At 43.5% G+C, this 16,862-nt stretch overlaps 1 protein-coding gene across 1 annotated transcript in view; it reads left to right on the forward strand.

Annotated features, from left to right (window-relative positions):
- The window catches only part of SF3A3 (splicing factor 3a subunit 3), a 32,083-nt gene that overhangs the window by 1,592 nt on the left and 13,629 nt on the right, over nt 1-16,862 (forward strand). Inside the window, exons 3-12 of the mRNA XM_019015723.3 lie at nt 1,190-1,242; nt 1,348-1,453; nt 4,249-4,321; nt 4,769-4,860; nt 7,202-7,284; nt 8,282-8,420; nt 9,478-9,546; nt 9,956-10,023; nt 10,184-10,291; nt 12,060-12,129. Of these exons, the coding sequence (XP_018871268.1) occupies nt 1,190-1,242; nt 1,348-1,453; nt 4,249-4,321; nt 4,769-4,860; nt 7,202-7,284; nt 8,282-8,420; nt 9,478-9,546; nt 9,956-10,023; nt 10,184-10,291; nt 12,060-12,129 (861 nt within the window). The remainder of the gene's footprint in view (nt 1-1,189; nt 1,243-1,347; nt 1,454-4,248; nt 4,322-4,768; nt 4,861-7,201; nt 7,285-8,281; nt 8,421-9,477; nt 9,547-9,955; nt 10,024-10,183; nt 10,292-12,059; nt 12,130-16,862) is intronic.

The following is a 16,862-nucleotide window of genomic DNA, read 5'->3' on the forward strand; positions in this document are numbered from 1 at the left end:
GCGTGCCCATTCTTACAGCATCCTGTATCCCTTGGATGTGCAAACAATAGTTATGAGGAGTCCATGACTCAGGTGCATAGCTACAATCCTTCCCTTAAATTAAAAAAAAAAAAAAAATATATATATATATATATATATACACACACACACACACACACGCACACACCCCGTATGTTTGTGTTTTTCTCCCAGGATACTGCTTTAAAGCGTTTTGGACTACTAAACTGCATTTGTCTGGTAATAGTTCAGTTTATTAAAAGAAAAACAAGATGCTATTTAAATTTTTAAACTGGGTGATGAGTAAATGGAGGTTCATTTTACTACGTTCCTTACTCTTGTGTATGTTTGAAACCTGTTTAAAAAGGAATAAAAGACCTACTTGGACCTTCTGATTTGCAGGAGATTATCAGATTACAAGCCCTCAGCCCCAAAATACTCTGAAAACCAAGGATTTTCTTTTTTTCCCCTTGGGTGATTATTTGGTGTCAAAATCTGACCTGATCTCACTTGACAGTAAAACCTGGCCCAAACCTATGATAGGCTTTTTATGGTCTTTAATTTATCCCACTTGGTAAATAAGGTATGAGGTTTACTGCAGAACTGTGTGCTCCAGATTCCACTAGGGATGTTACATAATATATGATACCTCTTCTGAACTTAAACATTCCAAATTCTGAAACAAATCTGGTCCCAAAAGTTTTGGAGGAGGGACTATGTACCTGTACCATCCTGAATTAGTATACTTTGACTACAAAGGAAGCTTATGTAATGTTTATTTAGCCTGCCTACTCCTCGGTCAAGCGTTTTGAAATAGTGAATATCATCTTTATCTTTGAGGATGTTAGGTGGGAACTAGTGTTTAGCCAAAGAGGGTGAGTCTGTTACAGGGAAAGTTAGGCATCGGTGGTATGTAAAGATAGGAGCCACCCTTTAAATGTATCATTTAGGTAATCTTCCAATCGACCTGCTTAAAAAACTAACCAGGAATCAAGGCTGTTAAAGGGCTATTAAAAAACTAACCAGGAATCAGGGCTGTTAAAGGTACTAGGAAGCACAGAACTGTTAAGACTATCTCATATCCATGTCTCTTGAGGTTGCCCTGGGCTTTGACTGGAGAACCCTTGTTGTTTGCTTAGTTCTACAGTTGTGCAAATTGCATCATTCTGATGGTTTTGTATTTGCCTTTCAGAGGTATATGGAGGTCAGTGGGAACCTGAGGGATTTGTATGATGATAAGGATGGGTAAGTGACAGTCACAGCTAATCCAGGAGTTAGTGCTTCTGAGGAGCCATGGTTAGAGGACTGACTTTGTGCTCTATCTTCTTTGAAATTTTCCTGAAATTGCAGATTACGAAAGGAGGAGCTCAATGCCATTTCAGGACCCAATGAGTTTGCTGAATTCTATAACAGACTCAAGCAAATAAAGGAATTCCACCGGAAGCACCCAAATGAGGTATGTCCTCAGAAAAGTATTTTCTCCAGACCTATCCTTAAAGCATACTAAAGGAAAGGTATAAAGGAAACTGGACATGTGCTATTCAAATGCACTTCAAGAAAGAACTTGCCATTTAGCTGCAAGGACCATAGTTAGCTGACATCCTACAATACAGTGTTTTCAGCATCTCCCTCAGCTTTTAAGCCAAGGCCGGCTGGGCACGGTGGCTCACGCCTGTAATCCCAGCACTTTGGGAGGCCGAGGTGGGTGGATCACCTGAGGTCAGGAGTTTAAGACCAGCCTGGCCAACATAGTGAAACTCAACCTCTACTAAAAATACAAAAATTAGCCAGGCATGGTGGCATGCGCCTGTAATCCCAGCTACTCAGGAGGCTTAGGCAAGAGAATCACTTGAACCTGGGAGGTGGAGGTTGCAGTGAGCCGAGATTGTGCCATTGCACTCCATCTTGGGGGACAAGAGTGAGACTTTGTCTCAAAAAAAAGCCAAGGCCACATTTTGTGGGCAGCTCCCAGCCAGTGACTGAGCACAGTATGGGTACTAGGGCCCAGCAGTTTGGTCCACTCTGAGACTCCTCCGATGAATAATCTTTGCTCCATGGCTCCCCGTTGGGTTGGTCAAGATTTTGTCCAATCTGCATTGTGGTCTAGGCTATCCTGGCCTAATCCTACTTTCTCTTCCTTTTTGTCTTTCACAGAAATTATTCCCCCCAATAAATTGTGTTCCTAACTCTCTTTTTTTTTTTTTTTTTTTTTTTTTGTGATGGAGTCTCACTTTGTTGCCCAGGCTGGAGTGCAGTGGCATGATCTCGGCTCACTGCAAGCTCCACCTCCCGAGTTCACGCCATTCTCCTGCCTCAGCCTCCTGAGTAGCTGGGACTACAGGTGCCTGCCACCACGCCTGGCTAATTTTATGTATTTTTTAGTTGAGAGAGGGTTTCACCATGTTAGCCAGGATAGTCTCTATCTCCTGACCTTGTGATCCGCCCACCTCGGCCTCCCAGAGTGCTGGGATTACAGGCATGAGCCACCGCCCCCCGCCCTCATATGCCCTGGAGCTCACTTATAATAAGGTAAAGAGAAAAAGGGCCTGGGAAGGCTTCCATCAGAAAGGTCACATGACCACTCCAGGTGGTGTTGCCTTACTGAAGTTAAGCAAAAGAGAGTTTCAGAAAGGCAGTCATGGTGTCAACTGTTATTGATTGATAACTGCCAGGATTGCTGCTTCATTAAAGTAGTATGAATGGAAATCTGGTCACAAGGTAAAGATGGGTAATAGGGAAGTAGAAGTATGGAGTATGGAACATGCATTTGAAAGGCTGGTAGCCGGGTGCAGTGACTCACGCCTGTAATCCCAGCACTTTGGGAGGCCGAGGCGGGTCGATCATCTGAGGTCAGGAGTTGGAGACAACAGCCTGGCCAAAATGGTGAAACCTCTCTCTACTAAAAACACAAAAATTAGCCGGGCATGGTGGTACACACCTGTGATCCCAGCTTCTCATGAGGCTGAGACAGGAGAATCGCTTGAACCCAGGACATGGAGGTTGCAGTGAGCTGAGATCACGCCACTGCACTCCAGCCTGGGCAACAGAGCAAGACTCCGTCAAAAAAAAAAAAAAAAAGTCTGGTAGGAAAAAGAAGGGGAGAAACAGGAGGGTATTGGGGAAGACAGAGAAGCATACTTATTTGAAGGAGCACAGGGAAAAAGGAAGAGACTAAAAACAGCAAAAAATAGAGAGGCTGTTTATTGCAATACATAGTGCGGAGGTAAATGAAGGGGCCCTCACACACATAGCCCCCTTGGAGGATAGAGAATGAGGTCTTCTGCTAACCAAGGGAGAATAAATGAATACCATTCTGATGTGTTAACCTTATTCCAGCCATGGTCAAAAGGTAATGAGGAATAAATGCTTAAATAACTGATTAGAAGGATGCCCAAGATATACTAAATGTCAGACGCAAGTCTTTTATGTTAAAAAAAAGCAAAAACAAAAACCTATGCAGGCATGAATGTACTTGTACAAATACATATATTTAAATACATAGAGCACTGTTTTCCAAACTTTGTGCATATTTGAGCCACCTGGGGATCTTTAAAAAGTACTGATACCTGCCCTCCTTTGATTTAATTGGTATCAGGTGCATCAGGATTTAACCCCCCCCCCCCCCCAGGTGATTCTAATGTGCAGCAAAGTTTGGGAACCACTGGCATAGCAAAAGCTCTGTTAACAGTGGTTACCTGTTCTCAGGAGAATTAATAAAGGTGGACTTTTGAGTTTTTGTGAGCATGTGTTACTTTAGTGGGTTTTACTCAAACAGTACAAAAAAGCGGGGAAAAACAAGGTAATTGGAGAACAGTAGTAGATTCCTAGTGAAAATTCAAGGCCAAATAAATCATCAGAAGTCCAACTTTCTGTGTATTTCATTTCTGTGATCTTGCAACTTTTACATTGAAAAATCCACCAGCGGTCAGGCACAGTGGCTCATGCCTGTAATCCCAGCACTTTGGGAGGCCAAGGTGGGCAGATCACTTGAGCTTAGGAGTTTGAGACCAGCCTGGGCAACATGGCAAAACCCTGTCTCTACTAAAAATACAAGAATTAGCCAAGCGTGGTGGTGCATGCCTGTAGTCCCAGCTACTCGGGTGGCCGAGGCAGGAGAATCGCTTGAACCCGGGAGGTAGAGGTTGCAGTGAGCCAAGATTGTGCCAGTGCACTCCAGCCTGGGCCACAGAGTGAGAATCCATCTCAAAGGCAAAAAGAAAAATCCACCTGAGCTTTTACTTTTCCCCTCAGATCTGTGTGCCAATGTCAGTGGAATTTGAGGAACTCCTGAAGGCTCGAGAGAATCCAAGTGAAGAGGCACAAAGTAAGTAGGGGCGAAAATTTCATTCAGCACCAGCAAAAATACAGGTTAATGACAGCTCAGATTTGCAGCCATGGCCTCAGAGATATTTATAGCCAGGATTTCTTGCTGGTTTTGTCTTTGCTGGTTTCTGGGCTAGAGTGACATCCTAAGTTGGTCTTGGGCAAAATGTTCATTTTGTTCTCTCCTACCTCAAATTTACTGGCTTGGAAAGCCAAGGATTGTTCACTTTGGTTCACAATACTAAAATGAGTCAGTCCTTGTTACCTTGTAAGAGAACACTCACTTTTGAATCTCACTTAACTTATTGGAGGTTATATTGTGAGCAAAGGGAAGACATTTGGGTGAAGTGCTGCCTCAGGAAACTAGGAACACACAGTCCATTTGAAAAGGTAAGTCCAAGAGAGTGGTCTGTAGAAACTGAATCATTGATGTATCTGATTCCCTCAGACTTGGTGGAGTTCACAGATGAAGAGGGATATGGTCGTTATCTCGATCTCCATGACTGTTACCTCAAGTACATTAACCTGAAGGCATCTGAGGTAAGGCCTGGGAAAGGACAGAGAGGTTATGATTCTCGAAGTGAGTCAGGACAGTAGGCTGGGACTAGCAGACATGAAGCCATTGTAAAGTGTCTTCCTTGTGTTTTAAAACTTATGTAAATATTAAAGAGGTGATATGCTCTCTTGGAATGAATTACTATTCAAAATGAAAGTTTTCTACAGTGAAAACAACAAGCATATTTATTTATTAATACATTTTTTTTTTATTTTGAGATGAGGTCTTACCATGTTGCCCAGTCTGGAGTGCAGTGGTATGATCTTTGCTCACTGCAACCTCGACTTCTGGGCTCAAGTGATCTCCTGCCTTAGCCTTCTGAGTATTTGAGGCTACAGGTGCATACCACCACCACACTTGGCTAATTTTTGTCTTTTTTTGTAAAGATGGGGTCTTGCGGTGTTGCCCAGGCTGGTCACAAACTCCTGACCTCAAATGATCCTCCTGTCTCGGCCTCCCACAGTGTTGGGATACAGGCATGAGCCATTGTACCCAGTCCATTATCAATACAGCAAGCATATTTTACCTTTGCCAAAATAAATCTTTTTTTTTTTTTTTTTCGAGACAGGGTCTCACTTTGTCACCCAGGCTGGAGTGCAGTGGCGCGATCTTGGCTCACTGTAGCCTAGACCTCTTGGACTCAAGTGATGGATCCCGCCTCAGCCCCACCAAGTACTTGGGACTACAGGCGTGTGCCACCATGCCCAGCTAATTTTTTGTATTTTGTGTAGAGATGGGGTTTTGCCATGTTGCCAAGGCTGGTCTTAAACTCCTGAGCTCAAGCAGTCCGCCTGTCTTGGCCTCACAAAGTGTTGGGATTATAGACGGAAGCCACTGCATCCAGCCTTACATAAGATTTCTTTAAATTCTTTTTTTTTTTTTTTTTTTAATAAATACCATGTTCCTGGCTGGACACAGTTGCTCATGCCTGTAATCCTAGCACTTTGGGAGGCCAAGGTGGGCAGATCACCTGGGGTCAGGAGTTCAAGACCAGCCTGACCAACATGGAGAAACCCGTCTCTACTAAAAATACAAAATTAGCCGGGCATGGTGGCACATGCCTGTAATCCTAGCTACTCAGGAGGCTGAGGCAGGAGAATCGCTTGAACCCGGGAGGCGGAGGTCGCGGTAAGCCGAGATTGTGTCATTGCACTCCAGCCTGGGCAACAAGAGCAAAACTCCAACTCAAAAAAAAAATATTTTTTTGTAGAAATAGGGTTTCACCGTATTGTCCAGGCTGGTCTTGGACTCCTGGACTCAATCAATCCTCCTACCTCAGCTTCTCAAAGCCTTGGGATTACAGGCATGAGCCACTGTGCCCACCCAGATTTATGTGTTCTTCTAGGTGTTCCTGTTTTAGACACAAACAATACTAGGTACATGGAAGATAAAACAACATGATCTTTCTGTCAGCAAAAAAGTATTTAATGTCTTTTCTTAAAGAGGTTTAAAAATAGCTTATCACAGGCCGAGCGCGGTGGCTCATGCCTGTAACCCCAGCACTTTGGGAGGCCAAGGCAGGTGGATCACCTGAGGTCAGGTGTTCAAGACCTGCCTGACCAACATGCAGAAACCCTGTCTCTACTAAAAATAGAAAAAATTAGCCGGGCGTGGTGGCTCATGCCTGTAATCCCAGCTACTCGGGAGGCTGAGGCAGGAGAATCACTTGAACCCGTGAGGTGGAGGTTGTGGTGAGCCGAGATCATGCCATTGCACTCCAGCCTGGGCAACAAGAGCCAAACTCCGTCTCAAAAAAAAAAAATAGCTTATCACAAGAGATGAGGTTTAATATGACAATCTCAAAAGGATCACAAGGAAATCCATGATTAGATTCCTCATGGAATTGTGAAGAAATGTCCCAGAGTTGCAGTGACCAAACTTCAAGTTCCATGCAGGCAAGTCAGGTCCCTTGTCTGTTTTGTTGTTTTCTGTACCCCGTACTTGGTACAAAGATGCTCAGTAAGTAGTTACTTGCGTGAACAAATGGCACCTTTGAGCACCTTGTTTTAGGGTGTCAGAGTCTTTAACCAAGACCCTAACATGAGGTAATAATCGACAAACGTTTCTTTTAGTTTAATGTTCACTAACTTGATCTTTATTTTGTAAAGTTATTATGTCTGATATTTTCCTTCAGTCCAGTGAAATTAACACTCCAGTTGTAGTAGGATTGAATGATAGGCAAGCAAAAAAAAAACAAAATTAGCCAGCCCTTGTTACTTCTTTAGAAAACACTCAATTTTCATCTCACTTATTGGAGATTATATTGTAACTTGTTACAGTATAAATACCTAACTGAATTTCTTGTCATTTCTTTCCTCTTTTCAGAAGCTGGATTATATCACATACCTGTCCATCTTTGACCAATTATTTGACATTCCTAAAGAAAGGAAGAATGCAGAGTATAAGAGGTAGGCATTAATAGTTTCTAGGCCTCTCCTGGATTTGATTAGAAGATAATGTGAAGTTTTTGAGGGTGAAGTTCTGAATTTGTTGCCTGGAAGGCATACGTGAAGGCATACTTCCAGGTTTATTGGAGGATGGGGTTATGAATGATATGGTTTTAAAACCTTTGCGATACTCTGGATGTGGACAAAGGTGTGTCTGTGGGCACATCTTCCATCTTATGCCCATAGTGTTCTTAATTTTGTCTCATTGTAGAAGGAACTCTCCCACTCTGGGATTTCTGTGTTTTTGGAGTTTAATGGGAAAAAAATTAGACTTTCTCAGATAGTGACTGAAGTGAGATGCTTAGGTGTGATGTATAAGTGAAAAATTTATGTTTTTGTTAATTACCCCCCGATTAGTGATTTTATACCCTTCCCCTCTTTTTCTCATTTTCTTTTTACTGAAATCTTTTATGTGCAAGGTAATTAAGACCTTAGTATTTAGCATCATTTTATGAGAATAAAAGGAGGTGGGAAAGGTCAGAATCAAAATGACATGTTGGGAAAAAAGTCCATTGTAAGTTCATTTAAAAATGAGTATTGGCCGGGCGCGGTGGCTCACACCTGTAATCCCAGCACTTTGGGAGGCCGAGGCAGGCGGATCACCTGAGGTCAGGAGTTCGCGACCAGCCTGACCAACATGGAGAAACACCGTCTCTACTAAAAATACAAAATTAGCCGGGCATGGTGGCGCATGCCTGTAATCCCAGCTATTCGGGAGGCTGAGGCAGGAGAATCGCTTTAACCGGGAGGCGGAGGTTGTGGTGAGCCAAGATCCCGCCATTGCACTCCAGCCTGGGTAAGAGGAGCGAAACTCTGCCTCAAAAAAAAAAAAAAAAAAAAAAAGTATTAAAAAGATAGCATTACTAGAATTATAAGTACTATATATTCTGCAGGGAATAACAAGATACCAAAAATAGAAACCCTTTTTGCTTTCTCTGCATTGTGTGTTCCTCTGTAGATACCTAGAGATGCTGCTTGAGTACCTTCAGGATTACACAGATAGAGTGAAGCCTCTCCAAGATCAGAATGAACTTTTTGGGAAGATTCAGGCTGAGTTTGAGAAGAAATGGGAGAATGGGACCTTTCCTGGATGGCCGGTGAGCTTCAGTGGGATGTGAATGGTGGACATGCCAGGGAATTGAAGTAATTATTTTCCTTTACCTTGAGCTTCCACTTTAGGGCATTAGGTATCAATTCCTTGGTATCACTTGTGACAATGAGGTATTCCCTGCCAAGTATGCTATGTTTTTTTTTTGGGAGACGGAGTTTCGCTTTTGTTGCCCAGGCTGGAGTACAATGGCGGGATCTCGGCTCACCTCAACCTCCGCTTCCCGGGTTCAAGCAGTTCTCCTGCCTCAGCCTCCCGAGTAACTGGGATTACAGGCACGCGCCTTCACACCCGGCTAATTTTGTGTTTTTAGTGGGGACAGGGTTTCTCCATATTTGTCAGGCTGGTCTCAAACTCCCGACCTCAGGTGATCCGCCCACCTCGGCCTCCCAAAGTGCTGGGATTACAGGCGTGAGCCACCGCACCTGGCCGTATGTGAGGTTTTTTTGAGTGTACTTTGGAGCAAGACTGCCAGGGTCCACTTGCCTTTGACTGTGCCCAGATTTTCACCAATCACATCATTACTGCTATGTGGTTCCTGCCAACCAAGAGCTTATCAGATCATATGTTAGGAATCTACATTCTCACTTCCAGGGATAAACATGAGTTTTTCCTGAACTCTCCAGGGAGAGAATGTGGACCAACCTTACCTTCATCCTAAACCTGGTGGGGTTTTTTTTTGTTTTGTTTTGTTTTGTTTTGTTTTGTTTTGTTTTTTGGGAGACAAAGTCTCCATCTGGCTTCTAGGCTGAAGTACAGTGGCATGATCATACCTCACTGCTGCAGCCTCAACCTTGTGGGCTCAAGAGATCTTCCCACCTTAGACTCCTGAGTAGCTGGGACCACAGGCACATGCCACCATGCCCAGCTAATTAAGGTATTTTTTTGTAGAGACGGGATTTCACCATGTTTCCCTGCCTGGTCTCTAACTCCTGAACTCAAGTAATTCACCTATCTTGGCCTCCCAAAATGCTGAGATTACAGGTGTGAGCCACCACACCTGGCCTAAACCTGGATCTTAATAAATACCATATTGTTCTTTCCAGAAAGAGACAAGCAGTGCCCTGACCCATGCTGGAGCCCATCTTGACCTCTCTGCATTCTCCTCCTGGGAGGTATGTTTCCTTCAGCAGTAGTAGTGTTCTCTCTGTCTATTTTTCTGTCTTTAAAGACTGCTCTCCTGTCTTTAATACCATGGTTGTGTTGTGATAAGGCACTATTTCTTGAGATCAAGCATCTACAAAGAAAGTAGCAAGGCAAAAAGAAAAAAATTACTACTTGGGAAACTGAAATAATTATTCTAACTACATTAAGCCGTAGTAAAGTAAATGGAACACTATCAGTATGGTTAAGTCTGAAGATAACTATAGATTCAGTCCTCTGGAGAGTTTAGACTTACTGCTAGATTGGCTGTGAAATGTGTGGTCCTGCCACAGCCTCAGGAACACCCACCCTCTGGCCTGCATTTGGGGTTTCCCAAAAATCTGTTAATGTAATATTGTAATTTTTCTCTTCTTTGTACAGGAGTTGGCCTCTCTGGGTTTGGACAGATTGAAATCTGCTCTCTTAGCTTTAGGCTTGAAATGTGGCGGGTAAGGAATGGTTTTTCTATCAAAACTATCGATTTACTATGTGTTTGCATAGTCTTCTAAGTAGCTCTGATTCCATTTTTTTTGTTGCTCCACACTGCAAAAATAAGCCAGCCTGTGTGGTAAAGTAACCCTAAAATCCTTTGCCGTCCTGTCTCCTTAGGACCCTAGAAGAGCGAGCCCAGAGACTATTCAGTACCAAAGGAAAGTCCCTGGAGTCACTTGATACCTCTTTGTTTGCCAAAAATCCCAAGTCAAAGGGCACCAAGCGGTGAGTGGCTGGGGTAGCACTGCTGCTTGTGGCTTTTAAATGTTATTCCCATGCAGAATTTTTAACCACAGTGGAGACTTTAAAGCCTGCTTTATCTCCATTATTGGTTGACAGAGATCCAGTCTGCTCTTTATCTCTGCTAATAGCAGAGAGTACTGTCACTGTTAATATAAACCAAGGACCGTCTGTATTCATCTGATTGAGAGCACATCAAGTTTCTAAATTTGAAACCATGTTCATGGCACCTTTAATAGGTTATGGAGGCTAAAAGGCTAAATAGGTTCAAAACCTATTTTTCTAAGCTTATTTTTGGTAAAGTTGAATCTAATTCTTGAGCTACATATTTATACAAGGTATTTTCTTTTTTCTTTTTTTTTTTTTTTTGAGACAGTCTCACTCTGTTGCCCAAGCTGGAGTGCAGTGGTGCAATCTCAGCTCACTGGAACGTCCGCCTCCTGGGTTCAAAAGATTTTCCTGCCTCAGCCTCCTGAGTAGCTGGGACTACAGGCGCGCACCACCACACATGGCTGATTTTTTGTATTTTTAGTAGAGATGGGGTTTCATCATGTTAGCCAGGCTGGTCTGCAACTCCTGAGCTTAGGTGATCCCCCTGCCTTGGCCTCCCAAAGTGCTGCGATTATAGGCGCGAGCCACCGTGCCCGACCCAGGGTTGTTTTTTTTTGTTTGTTTGTTTGTTTCTTTTTTGAGATGGAATCTCGCTCTGTTGCCCAGGCTGGAGTGCAGTGGCACAATCTCGGCTCACTGCAAACTCCGCCTTCTGGGTTCAAGTGATTCTGCTGCCTCAGCTTCCCGAGTAGCTGGGATTACAGATGTGCAACACCACACTGGCTAATTTTTGTGTGTTTTTTGTTTGTTTGTTTTTGAGATGGAGTCTTCCTCTGTCACCCAGGCTGGAGTGCAGTGGCGCAATCTCGGCTTGCTGCAACCTCCACCTCCCTGCTTAAAGCGATTTTCCTGCCTCACTCTCCCAAGTAGCTGAGATTACCAGAGTGCGCCACCATGCCTGGCTAGTTTTTGTATTTTTAGTAGAGACGGGGTTTCACCATGTTGGCCAGGCTGGTCATGAACTCCTGACCTCAGGTGATCCACCTGCCTCAGCCTCCCAAAGTGGTGGGATTACAGGCATGTGAGCCACCGTGCCCAGCTAATTTTTGTATTTTTAGTAGAGAGAGGGTTTCACCATGTTGGCGAGGCTGGTCACAAACTCCCAACCTCAAGTGATCGCCAGCCTCGGCCTCCCAAAATGCCGGGATTACAGGCATGAGCCACCGAGCCTGGCCCAGTATTTTCTTAATGTACGTTTTTTTCTAATTCTCACAACAACCCAGAAAATTAGTTGTTATCCTGAGTTTTTGCAGATAAGGACTCAGAAAAGTTATGGAATGTGTCCACTCTCTCATAGTTCTAAGTAGCAGAGTCAGGATTTGGGCCTAGGTCTACCTGCTGCAGAGCTTGCTGTTATATACCACATTTCCTTTGTAGATTATAATGATGGAAATGTAAGCGGTCTTGATATGTCCTTCATCTTCTAGGTGAGGTCATAGAGGAAGCCTCCATGCATTCTGAGAAATACCCTTAGTATTTGTCAGAGAGTCCTGAGATGAACAGAGCATTTGCTTTCATAGCATCGTATTTCTCATGTGCTTATAATTTTTAATGCAGTTGTGCAATAAATGTTCTCAGATACAGGGAACAAAACAATGGATGAGAGAATCCTTGAGTGAAACACCTTGTTTCTTTTTCTCAGAGACACTGAAAGGAACAAAGACATTGCTTTTCTAGAAGCCCAGATCTATGAATACGTAGAGATTCTCGGGGTAAGTGACTGACTGCTGAAAGTGGAAAATGGTGTAAAGCACAGGAGTTAAAGGGAGAGGAACTCACAGAAGATATTTTTTTCATTAGGTTCAAAAGAGGAGTGGATAGCTGATAAACTAGTATGGTACAAAATAGAGGTCAGGGTACAAGGCTCTTCAGTAAGTTCCTATTCTGTTGTTAGATGATACTCCCAAAGTTGCCCAATTCCCATAAAGCCAGTCATGGAGAATAGAGTCCCCTCACAATATAATGTCCAGAATAGTGCAGATTCTGTGCCTGAGCTTCAGAAAATACTCAGGAGTAGCCCACAAAGCAGACACTCAAAGGGCAAGTAACAGAAAGGCTACTCAAAGTGGCCTTTCAGTTATGACTTATGAAAAGGCATTTTCATAAGTCATCTCATGTAAGTCAACTTACATGTTCATAAGATTATGAGAAACTTAGTAGGGCTAGAATATTAGTAGTACAAAGCTGGCAGTGAATGTTCTCCTTGAATATTTCAGGGGGAGCTGAAGTGTGGGTTGGGGTAGAGAAAGGCCTAGCCTGACCAGTATGCTTGTCTCAGAGAGAAAGTAGGGAGAGCAGTAGGAGGAAAAGAAATCTCTTTCCAGGAAGAAAAAGTGGAAGAAAGGGCAGCACTCATCCAGATCGGTGTCTCTGGAGTCCTTCAGAAGACCAGCCTTTCTGATTGTGTCTGCTGTGTACAGTTTTTTTTTTTTTTTTTGAGACAGAGTCTTGCTCTGTCACCCAGGCTGGAGTACAGTGGTGTAATCCGGGCTCACTGCAACCTCCGCCTCCAGGGTTCAAGCGAGTCTCCTGTCTCAGCCTCCTGACTAGCTGGGACTACAGGCATGCGCCACCACGCCCGACTAGTTTTTTGTATTTTTAGTAGAGACAGGGTTTCACCATATTGGTCAGGCTGGTCTCGAACTCCTGACCTCGTGATCCGCTTGCCTCGGCCTCCCAAAGTGCTGGGATTACAGGCGTGAGCCACCGCGCCCAGCCCAATTTTTAACTATCTCAGAGCCTTTCCCTTTACACACACTCGCATGGTCCGTTGAGTGGATGGCTCTGGGTCAGATAGCTTGTTTACATATTTTTGTTAATTGCCATGGACATTTTCATTCGGCCTTTGAGGACCATTCATATAATAGCTGTAGAACTAGTCACCTGTGATTCTGTTATGACTGCTTTCAGTAAAAGGCTAGCTAGACATTGGACATTGGAGAGATATATTCTCCGCTGTGAACTTGGGCTGTGCTAGTGTGGACAGCAGGCTGAATTGCCAGTCTTGTGAGTGGCTGGGAGGCCACTCATGCCCTTGACATGAGATTTGTCCACCACTTTCTCCCTCCTTTTTTTTTTTTTTTTTTTTTTGAAATAGTATCTCACTCTGTCACCCAGGCTGGAGTGCAGTGGCGGGATCTCAGCTCACTGCAACCTCCGCCTCCTGGGTTCAAGTGATTCCTGTGCCTCAGCCTCCCTGGTAGCTGGGACTACAGGTGTGTGCCACGACACCTGGCTAATTTTTGTATTTTTGGTAGAGACAGGGTTTTGTCTTGTTGGCCAGGCTGGTCTTGAATTCCTGGCCTCAAGTGATCCGCCTGCCTTGGCCTCCCAAAGTGCTGGAGCCACTCGGCGGCCTCTCCATCCTTTAAGAGCATTTTGCTTTCCCTGCCAGGAGATGGCACTATTCTCTTCGGAATTCCAACCAGTTCTAGCCAAATACTTTCCAGAAGTTGCTCTCACTATGAACTGATAAGATTTTTGCCATTATTATACCATTTGTTGATGTCTGTTGGTTTTTGGACATTATGCAAATTTTTTTGATACAATAGTGAATAAGACACAGCCTCTTGCCCTTAAGAAACTCATTTTGTGGTTAGGGGAGACAAATAATTACAATATAATGTGATACATACCTGAATAAAGTGAGGTTGAGTCTTCTAAGTAGAAAGAGGGAAGGGAGAAGAAAAAGTTTCTGGTAGAGGAAACAGCAAACACAAAGATACAACAGTATTAGATAAAATTATATGTTCAGGAAATGAGAAATGCAGTGTGTGTGGAATATGGCTTATGAGGGAGGGAATGGTCGGAGAAAACTCTGTCAGAGAGTTATGTTGGAAATTTGGACTTTGCCTTATAAGCAGTAGGAAGCCAATAAAAGTTCTCTTAAGTAGGATAGCGTGCCACTACAGATTTGGGTTTTTAAACAGATAAACCTGGTAGCAAAATGGAAATTGGATTGGAATGAGGAGAGACTCAAGGCAAGTGAGAAAGTGGTCATCTTGGGCCGGGCGCAGTGGCTCATGCCTGTAATCCCAGCCCTTCAGGAGGCCAAGGTGGGCGGATCACAAGGTCAGGAGATCGAGACCATCCTGGCTAACACTGTGAAACCCTGTCTCTACTAAAAATATAAAAAATTAGCCAGGCGTAGTGGCAGGCACCTGTAGTCCCAGCTACTCGGGAGGCTGAGGCAGGAGAATGGCATGAACCCAGGAGGCAGAGGTTGCAGTGAGCCGAGATCACACCACTGCACTCCAGCTTGGGCGACAGAGCAAGACTCCATCTCAAAAAAAAAAAAAAAAAAGTGGTCATCTTGGTGAGGAAAGGAGAAGAAAGTCTTGGTTAAGGAAATATTTTTTTTTTAATTTTTTTATTATACTTTAAGTTCTAGGGTACATGTGCACAACGTGTAGGTTTGTTACATACGTGTACATGTGCCATGCTGGTGTGCTGCACCCGTTAACTCGTCATTTACATTAGGTATATCTCCTAATGCTATCCCTCCCCCCTCCTCCAACCCCACAACAGGCCCCGATGTGTGATGTTCCCCACCCTGTGTCCAAGTATTCTCATTGTTCAATTCCCACCTATGAGTGAGAACATGCGGTGTTTGGTTTTCTGTCCTTGCGATAGTTTGCTCAGAATGATGGTTTCTAGCTTCATCCATGTCCCTACAAAGGACACGAACTCATCCTTTTTTATGGCTGCATAGTATTCCATGGTGTATATGTGCCACATTTTCTTAATCCAGTCTATTATTGATGGACATTTGGGTTGGTTCCAAGTCTTTATTATTGTGAATAGTGCTGCAGTAAACATAAGTGTGCATGTGTCTTTATAGCAGCATTATTTATAATCCTTTGGATATATGCCCAGTAATGGGATGGCTGGGTCAAATGGTATTTCTAGTTCTAGATCCTTGAGGAATCGCCACACTGTCTTCCACAATGGTTGAACTAGTTTACAGTCCCACCAACAGTGTAAAAGCATTCCTGTTTCTTCACATCCTCTCCAGCACCTGTTGTTTCCCAACTTTTTAATCATCGCCATTCTAACTGGTGTGAGATGGTATCTCATTGTGGTTTTGATTTGCATTTCTCTTTGTAGATTCTTTGTAGTTCTTTGTAGATTCTGGAATATTAGCCCTTTGTCAGATGGGTAAATTGTAAACATTTTCTCCCATTCTGTAGGTTGCCTGTTCACTCTGATGGTAGTTTCTTTTGCTGTACAGAAGCTCTTTAGTGTAATTACATCTGATTTGTCAATTTTGGCTTTTTTTTTTGCCATTGCTTTTGGTGTTTTAGTCATGAAGTCCTTGCCCATGCCTATGGCCTGAATGGTATTGCCTAGGTTTTCTTCTAGGGTTTTTATGGTTTTAGGTTTAACATTTAAGTCTTTTTTTTTTTTTTTGGAGACAGAGTCTCACTCTCTCGCCCAGGCTGGAGTGTAGTGGCATGATCCCAGCTCACTGCAACCTCTACCTCCTGGTTCCAAGCGATTCTCCTGCCTCAGCCTCCCGAGTAGCTGGGACTACAAGCATGTGCCACCATGCCCAGTTAATTTTGTGTATTTAGTGAGACAGGGTTTCACCATGTTAGCCAGGCTGATCTCGAACTCCCGACCTCAGGTGATCCACCCACCTTGGCCTCCCAAAGTGCTGGGATTACAGGTGTGAGCCACCACACCCAGCCCACATTTAAGTCTTTAATCCATCTTGAATTAATTTTTGTATAGGGTGTAAGGAAGGAATCCAGTTTCAGCTTTCTACATATGTCTAGCCAGTTTTCCCAGCACCATTTATTAAATAGGGAATCCTTTCCCCATTTCTTGTTTTTGTCAGGTTTGTCAAAGATCAGATGTTTGTAGATGTGTCATATTATTTCCAAGGACTCCGTTCTGTTCCATTGGTCTATATCTCTGTTTTGATACCAGTACCATGCTGTTTTGGTTTCTGTAGCCTTGTAGTATAGTTTGAAGTCAGATAGCGTGATGCCTCCAGCTTTGTTCTTTTGGCTTAGGATTGTCTTGGCAAGGCAGGCTCTTTTTTGGTTCCATGTGAACTTTCAAGTAGTTTTTTCCAATTCTGTGAAGAAATTGGTAAGCTTGTGAAGTCATTGGTAGCTTGATGGGGATGGCATTGAGTCTATAAATTACCTTGGGCAGTATGGCCATTTTCACAATATTGATTCTTCCTATCCATGAGCATGGAATGTTCTTCCATTTGTTTGTGTCCTCTTTCATTTCGTTGAGCAGTGGTTTGTAGTTCTCCTTGAAGAGGTCCTTCACATCCCTTGTAAGTTGGATTCCTAGGTATTTTATTCTCTTTGAAGGAATTGTGAATGGGAGTTCACTCATGATTTGGCTGTTTATCTGTTATTGGTGTATAAGAATGCTTGTGATTTTTGCACATGATTTTGTATCCTGAGACTTTGCTGAAGTTGCTTAT

This window comes from Gorilla gorilla, chromosome 1 (genome assembly GCF_029281585.2).
Source record: "Gorilla gorilla gorilla isolate KB3781 chromosome 1, NHGRI_mGorGor1-v2.1_pri, whole genome shotgun sequence".
Taxonomy (NCBI): domain Eukaryota; kingdom Metazoa; phylum Chordata; class Mammalia; order Primates; family Hominidae; genus Gorilla; species Gorilla gorilla.